Below are 8,217 nucleotides of genomic sequence, written 5' to 3' on the forward strand. Positions count from 1 at the left end.
TCAGCGCTCTCGCGAGAGTCCCCGCGCTGCGTGAGGGGGAGGGGGGGCGCATGCGCACTGCGCCGCTGAGTGTGGGGCGTAGGGCTGCGTACTGGTGGTGTGTTTTACCGAAAAATGGAAGATTGAGTTCTTCTGCGTACTGAAAATATATATAAAATCAAAGAATTGTTTGTTAGCATGTTTGAGGACATGACTGAACAGGATTTAATGCCTGTGAAGGAATGTTAGGATATGCTGTTGGTAGGGGGGAGTGACAAAGCAAGTCCCACTAAGAATACAGCAATAGCTGCATAAAAGCATTTAAGTCTTAGATTTAAAAAAAAAAAAAATACATTTTTCACTCGGCCTTCTTTAAGTCTCGTTTTCAAGTACATGTAAGTCATTGTAAATGTACTACGTGCTGCTACCAACATAAGTTGAAACAAACAGCTGAGATGCCGTCAGCTGCGTACAGCGTGAGCCGACACGTCCCGAGCCCACTTCCCTGTCAGCCCGGCTCCCTCTTTCCCCCAAAAAGCGGAGTGTTGGGCTGCAAGAATGCACTTCGAACAAGTGATAAAGAATCACAGAATCATTAAGGTTGGAAAAGACCTCTCACATCCTCAGGTCCAACCCCAGCTGTCCATCACTGCCACATCCCCACGGCTCTGGAACACCTCCAGGGACGGTGACTCCCCCGTTCCCTGGGCAGCTGTGCCACTGCATCACTCTTTAGGAGAAGGAATTGTTCCTAACATCCAACCTGACCCTCCCCTGGTGCAACGTGACACCACCAGCCCTCACCCTATCGCTGTTACCTGGGAGCAGAGGCCGACATTCCCTCCCCACAGCCTCCTGTCAGGGCTGCAGAGCCACGAGCTCCCCTCAGCTCCTTTTCTCCACACTTGACCACCCCACTCCCTCAGCCGCTCCCACAGCGCTGCGCTCAGACCCCTCGCAGCTCCGCTCCCTTTCCTGGACACATTCCAGGACCTCCATGTCTTTCCTCCACTGAGGGGCCCAGCGCTCAGCACAGCACTGAGGCGTGCCACCAGCAGCGCCGTACAACAGAAACGAGCAGAAATGAGTTCATCCCACTTGAGGATCAGAAGGTCTGAGCCTCAATAGAGCTGAGTTTGTCTTCCCAGGCTGGCTTGCAGGTTTGCCTGCAGTGCACTGAGCCTAGCAACCAGGCAGTGCTGCTAGAGGTCAGGTGCAGACATGGGCTGCCTGCTCCGTGCTGTTTGCCTGAACACGATCAGAGCTGCTCCAAAAGTAATGCCATCTACTTTAAGTTATTGTCACATAACATCAGAGGCAGATGCTGATGGTATGGCAATAGAGGTCAAATCTTCCCACCAATATCCCATTACATGTTGTTGTCATGTGACAGATGGCAGCAGAAGGGCAGTCTGACAGAATGGTGCCTGACATCAAAGTGCAGATGAGGCATAGGGATGAGACTGAATTCCTCCATGTGAAAAAAAATGGCACCAACATTCACTGATGTTTGCTGAATGTTTATGGCAACCACACAGCGGATGTAGCACAGTGAGGGGTGGGTGGTACATTTCATCAGTGGTCACCGCCCCAGAGCAAGTTGTTAGAAGTGCAGCATGCAGGCTTTTGTTCATTGACAAAAAAATGCAGGGCTAAAGACAGCACCTATGTTGAAAAAAGGTGGGTTTTTTTGTTTGTTTGCTTTATAGCTGAGAATTTTCTGTCAAACAGAGTTATTATGTTCTTTCTATCTGTTGTAGCTTCCACTGAAAAATAAAAAAGGCATTACTTTACCATTTTGGGACTTCAGTTTTGCTGTGGGGACAATGCCAGCCAGACCTTGGGAAATTTGCCCAGCTGTTTCATTTCTTCACAGCTGGGCTGTGAAGGTAGCCAAAAACTGTTTTCTGAAAGATTTATTAAGAGGAAATGAATCTGTTTAAACGGGCAACAGCCTGACAGGAGCTTTATCCTAAAGACATAATGCTGTGTATAAAATACTGCACAGTTATTTTCATCATTTTGATATTTCAGTGTAACGTTATAGAAGCAGTACTAATGATGATATTAAATACAGAACGAATGTTCTGAATCTTAAGATACATCTTGTTCCAGGCAGCAAATATGTTCAAAGAAAGGACAGCTGTGAAATTTAGACTCTACAAGAAATACAAGCAGTGTGATACCAGATGACATCTAGTAAATATATATATACACACACTTTTTTTAATATAAATAAAATCAGCCATACAGAATCAAGACATCAGTAACTTTTTTTTTAATTGTCATATGAAACTAACCTTTGTTCTTAGAACACTATTTCTTTGTTGTTTTTTTTTTCCTTAGCTAATGTATTTTTACAATCTGTTTCAGTTCTTCAGCCATGCTTCAGATTGTTGAAGGAATATTTAAAGCATGGTAAAGAGCATTCACAGAATACGAAAGAAAAAAAAGCATTATCTTCAAATTCCTTTGCAGTTCTGTAAGACCTTTTTTGTCATTTAAAAGACCTCCAAATTAGTACGACTTTATCAAAATTAAGATGTATGGTAAGTACCCTGTTCAAAAATAACAATATTTGCACTTAAAACATACAAGTACCTGCCATGAAAAGACCAGAAGACTCACAAACTGCACATTGATTGACATGATTTGTTTTGGATTCATTCATTTGGATTCATGGATCCAGAGCTGGAGAATTCTTAAATTCCGTTAACATTACAAATCAAAATTACATAGCACTATGCAAAAGACAGTCATTTACTATCAGAATTAGTTATATCTGCTCCTGTCCTATTACCTTACAGACAAAGTGAAGTGAGATTAACCTATGCAAGATCAACTCTTTGTTCTGGAGGAATGCAGAGAAGGAGCTACTTAGCACAATGATGTGGGATCCAGACTTCTAATGCCTAGGTTATTGTTACGAGTAACACTAGTTACACTGTTAAGCAAGTTATGGATAAATTGCAGTAAATCCGGGATTCACTTGACCATTTTGTAGCACTCTGATCAGATCCCAGTACTCATTTATACTGGACATCTGGATATTCCTATTTTGCTTTGTGTGTTAAAGCTTCCTTGCGTATAATTCTGCAGAAGTACTGTGCAAACCATGCCCAGATCCATTCAGGTAGACGTTCACCCAGTGTGAACTGTGGAGAAGCACAGGGTGACAAGGGAAGAGAGAAAGAAGAAAGGAACAAGCAGATTAAGATATATTCCATTAAATAAACAGTTTCTCAAACTACCACTAAAGTACAATACTTGTTTGAACACAAGCAACTAAAACTTTAAGTAGTTGAATATAAGTTATTTAGCCATTTTGGAAGGAGTGCGTTCACACACTTAGGCGTATGGAGTTTGCACAATGGTTAGGTTCTGCAAATAAATAATGAAGCACTTTGTTCAACTGCCTGCTTTCTTTAGTTCGCAAATCTTGCCAGAATCCTTCCTGTTTCTTGTCTTTACTTTGGAGTAACCCACACTTCAATGCCTTCTGGCTTAATCAGCTAGGTAATGTCATAAGGTGATGTAAGAGCCCACCATCTTCCCCAAAATTCAGTCATACAGAGAACCTGCACCCATATAGCTTTGGTTAAGAATGTGCACTTTTTCCTGCATTATTCAAATCCTCCTTGCCTACCCCAAAGTAGAAATACACCCCATAAATTAAGACTGAGCAAGAAGCTACTCTTGTTTGTAGTGGATCCAATTCCCAATTGTATTCCAATTCTAAAAACAATCATGGCTGAGTGCGTGTTCTTTTAAATGGAATGAGTGAGATAACACTGCACAATGCCTTTAGGTCCTATGGTATATGCTGTACTTTTTCGGAATGCTGACATAATTTCATTCAGGCTCCTAAGGAATGAAACAGCTTATTTTTTTTTTCCTGACAAACATTAAGTAGTTTGATGAAGTCCTTTACCTCTATTGAATGCTTCCAGTAACCAGGAGTCCTTTTGGATAACCCAAGGGTAGAAATAGCATGACTTGCATACTCTTCAGCACAAGGAAAAAAGAAAGATCTCTTTGATGTAACGCTACTGCATGATACCATTTTTGTAGCAATTACAAATGGGGTTAAACTCTGAACAAAAATTCCTTTTGAAGCATATTCGTAATACAATGCTCTACTGAAATAGTCCAAGTAGGCCTAGAAAAACAAAAGCAGAAAAAGATAATCAGTTTTGTCTGTTTTTACAATGAAGTCCCAGTGCAGATTTTTATTAAAACTACAGAAAAGCTGTAGCATACTTGAAACATGAAAAAGCACTAGCCTGATATCTATGAATCAGAATGAGAAGTTAGCTTGGCTCAGTCTCATCAGGAGAACAACACTGATGCCATGCTGAAGCTGGGCTGTGCTGCATGGCCATTTCTCAGAGAGAACAATTTGTGAGTGAAGGGGTTTCTGCTTCCAAATGGCCTTCCAAAAACACTGTTTCCAACCCACTGTTGCAAAAACATCATCTACAAATGCTCTTACACCTACTTTAGGAAAACAACCAAAAACAAAAGCAAGCAAATCAACCACTATGAACACCCTAGGCTGTTCATGCACAAGGAACTTAAGGAAGCTAGAGCAGCTTGTACCCTTTTCAGTGCTTAAGTAACTGTACATAGACCATGCTTTAAACTGCTGATCTCAGATTTAGATCAACGATGCTAGCTAAAGTAAGAATTTTTAGTAGTCTTCTGGTTTTTGTTCTTTTCCATTCATTAATATAGCTCAGCTCTACATGCAGTTAGCATAACCAAGGCACAGATGCTCTGCAACAGAGAGATAGGAATCTTAAGACAGATTCCATCCTGAAGAAAATCTGCAAGGAGTCATACATAGCAAGTACTTTCTTCTGCCTGGAGCAAAACCATCTACATTCCTCGCAAGAGCTATCTTAGAATGAGGCTGTTTGAGGGTTGGGTTCCAACAGAGGGCAGCAACAATCTGCCCAAAGCAATAACTGCTGAGTTGAGACAGCTGGATCTGGAAGAGATCCTTCCACTATTTCCCCTGCTTCTGTGGATTAAGTGGCAAATTATCCTGCCAAAGTCTGCATCCTCATGCACATTCATGTATTTAGCATCACCTCACTGTCCCACCCTATTCACTATTGGCTGGCTTTCCTGAGGAAGAATAATTGTCTGGAAATTCTTTTTCATTTCTCCCCAGATATTGTACAGACAACACTGTAAGAAGCTGCCTGCTCCACCTAGCTACCTAATATTAGCTGAAGCATTGTGGTGTGGGTTTTTGTTTGTTTTGCCATAGCTCTCATTGCAGCAGTGGCTTGCGCATGAATATAATCTCTCTTGCTACCAAATAATAAGTCTGCAAGTATATAAGTACACTGAGATATCTCTGCATAGTTCAGCTACAGAAGAGCGAACAAATTCTTCAGCCTTTCAGTGGGTCATAGAATTGCCACTACTGACCTATACATCATTCCTCCAAGGTAAATGACATTTCCCCTAGAAGTATGATTATGCTGAAGTTCACACATAATTCACATAGCTGACTTAAGTTCAAAGCCCATTACTGGTAAGGAAAAGTTTGCAGCATACACATGATATAAAACAAACAAACAAACAAACAAAAAAAACTAGAAAACTTTCTCAGGAGTTTTGATATCCTTTCCTAAATGTGCTAAAAAACAAACAAACAAGAAACAACAACAACAACAACAACAAAAAACAACCCACAGCCTATAATGCTTTCACTCTTCAGTGCATACTATTAAAACATCACAGCCCAACTTACTTTAGAGGCTCCATAGATTGTTAGCATTGGTGTTGGCTGACAACAGGAAGCAGATGAGACATTCACAATTGCACCTTTCTTCTTCTCTACCATGCCCGGCAACACGATATGCACCATCATGTTAGCAGAAGCAATATTTATGTTGATCATGTCCCACAGCATATCCTCAGACAGGTTAGTAAAATAATCTGGGTAGGTATAAAACAGTCCTACATTATTCACCAAAATCCCAATTTCTCTATCTTTCAAGCCCTCCTTAATGGCTTGGTAAGCCTCACGCCCCATACTGAAATCAGCTACTATGAAATCTGTTTCCACTTTATAAGTTTCAGATATGTTTCTAGATACAGCCTCCAGCTTCTCTTTGCTTCGGCTGATTAAGATGATATTGACACCACGTTTGGCCAGTTCTTCAGCATATGCCTTCCCGATGCCATCTGTGCTACCTGTAATTAATAGAAAAAAAAAAAGTATCAGGGTGAAAGTCAGAACCAGTCCAGTCTTCTATTACAGCAGTGCTTTTAATTGTAGTTTTATTCCCTTCTCTGAAGATGACATGGCACTGATAATGGTGTTGTGGTTTGAGACCAGCAAAGATCATGTCAGGAGCAACCTTCTATAATCCCACATCAAGATAGGTTTCATACTGTCTATGACAACAGCATAAAAGGAGAGGATGTCAGGTATGGGACTTAAACTGTTTGATAAATTGAGCAAGGGAGCATGTGAAACTCTCACAGCAAAAACAGTACATTGGTTGCACCTCTGTCGACCAGGCCTGCCTGCCTGCCAGCTCCATGGTTACTTACAGATCCTCATGCGTCCTTATATGTGCTTGAGATATACCCTGTAATTTCTGAGAAAAGTTGGTCTGGGATTCTTTCCCAGTCAACACACGGAGTTTACCTATCTCCCGTGGAACTGAATTTACTAAGGTGCTGAACAATCATCACTACTCAGGCAAATTAACTTGTTTTCACCTTGCAGCTGCGGCCTGACTTAATACAGGCCCTAGCTTCTGAGCTCATCTAGCAAATCATATGAACATACATAAATATACTGCTTCAGTCTCTTACCAGTGACCACTGCCCATTTTCCATACCGCTTGACAATATCAATCTCACCAACCAGCTTTGGAATAACATGAAGCCTGAGCATGCTGTAAGTGTCAAACACAAGAGTCAGACATTTTCTGACTGTGTACCAAGCTCCAACTATAGCCAGGGCCTCAACGTAAAAACTGCAGGAACGACTGATCTCTCTGTACAGCAGGTTGAAGCGATCCACTGCAGCCATGGTGATCAGAAGTCTTAAAAGGAAAAAGACACAAGCAATTATAATCTTCTCTTCAACCTTTTCAAACCTCTGAGATTCAGCAATTCCAATTGTGCTACATCAGCGAGTTGCAACTGGAAAATAGTTTTCACAGCATTCCTATCAATGATGACGCAACACTAAAAATAATAGAAGCAGGGCAACTTCAGGAATCAGTCAGCAGTACTTTCTAGAAGGAAAAAAAAAAGCAACAAAAACACACGATCCCTTCATAATTAGAAAAAGCACATTAAATTCCCTACATGTGAAAATATGGCAAAGCTTCCATGAAGAACATGAGCAATAAATATCAAAATACAGACATAGAGTAAGATCAATTTGATTCTATCAAGTGCATCATCAGCAAGTTTGCTGATGACACCGAGAAGAGTGGTACAGCTGACACCATAGAAGGAAGCAATGTCGTCCAGAGAGCTTAGGCAGGCACAGAAAGGGGGCACACAAGAACCTAATGAAGTTCAACAAGGCGTTGCACTTGGGCCAGGGCAATGCCAGGTATGTCTACAGACTGGGAGAAGAACTCATTGAGAACAACCCTGCTGAGAAGGATGTGGGGATCCTGGTACATGAAAAGCAGGACACGAGCCAGCAGTGTGTGCTTGCAGTCTGAAAAGCCAATGGTATCCTGGGCTGCACCAACAGAGGGGTGACAGCAGGGCAAGGGAGGGGATTGTCCCCTTTTACTCTGCCCTCATGATGTCCCACCTGGACTACTATACCCATGCCTGGGAACCCCAATACAGGAGGGATATGGAGCAGTTGGAGCAGGTCCAGAGAAGGTCATAGAGATGATCAGAAGGCTGGAGCATCTCTCCTGTGAAGGAGAGGGAACCAAGCTTGATCAGCCTGGAGAGGAGAAAGGTTTGGTGAGACTTCGCTGCAGTATTCTAGAACTTGAGGGGAGCTCATAAGCATATAACTTTCTATATGGGCAGATAGCAATAGGACAAGGGGGAACGGCCTTAAACTAAAAGACAGGAGATTTAGAGATGCGAGGAGGAAATTCTTCACTTAGAGAGCACGGAGGCCCCGGCACTGCTGCCCAGTGAAGCTGCGGGTGCCCCACTCCTGGAGGTGCCCAAGGCCACGTGTGGGGCCCCGGGCAGCTCGAGCCGTGGGTGACACCCAGCCCACGGCAG

The 8,217-nt window shown here is 42.4% G+C and overlaps 1 protein-coding gene across 1 annotated transcript; it reads right to left on the reverse strand.

Moving 5' to 3' along the window:
* Window positions 1-1,880: 1,880 nt before the first annotated feature.
* HSDL1 (hydroxysteroid dehydrogenase like 1) lies at window positions 1,881-8,180 on the reverse strand. Its single transcript, XM_010717943.3, has 5 exons — window positions 7,784-8,180; window positions 6,820-7,052; window positions 5,744-6,189; window positions 3,911-4,138; window positions 1,881-3,134 (listed from the first exon to the last, which is right to left on the reverse strand). The coding sequence occupies exons 2-5, from the start codon at window positions 7,037-7,039 to the stop codon at window positions 3,033-3,035; spliced, it is 996 nt and encodes a 331-aa protein (XP_010716245.1). The 5' UTR covers window positions 7,040-7,052; window positions 7,784-8,180; the 3' UTR covers window positions 1,881-3,032.
* Between the last annotated feature and the right edge of the window lie 37 nt (window positions 8,181-8,217).

This window comes from Meleagris gallopavo, chromosome 13 (assembly GCF_000146605.3).
Source record: "Meleagris gallopavo isolate NT-WF06-2002-E0010 breed Aviagen turkey brand Nicholas breeding stock chromosome 13, Turkey_5.1, whole genome shotgun sequence".
Taxonomy (NCBI): domain Eukaryota; kingdom Metazoa; phylum Chordata; class Aves; order Galliformes; family Phasianidae; genus Meleagris; species Meleagris gallopavo.

Bases quoted from the DNA above. Each gene is read 5' to 3' on its own strand.
- HSDL1 (XM_010717943.3), bottom strand. From the start codon at position 7,039: ATGGCTGCAGTGGATCGCTTCAACCTGCTGTACAGAGAGATCAGTCGT. The intron at 6,190-6,819 runs GTAAGAGACTGA...TATTAATTACAG, and splicing joins AAAATGGGCAGTGGTCACTG to GTAGCACAGATGGCATCGGG. The intron at 3,135-3,910 runs GTAAAGGACTTC...GCTTCTCCACAG, and splicing joins ACTGGAAGCATTCAATAGAG to TTCACACTGGGTGAACGTCT.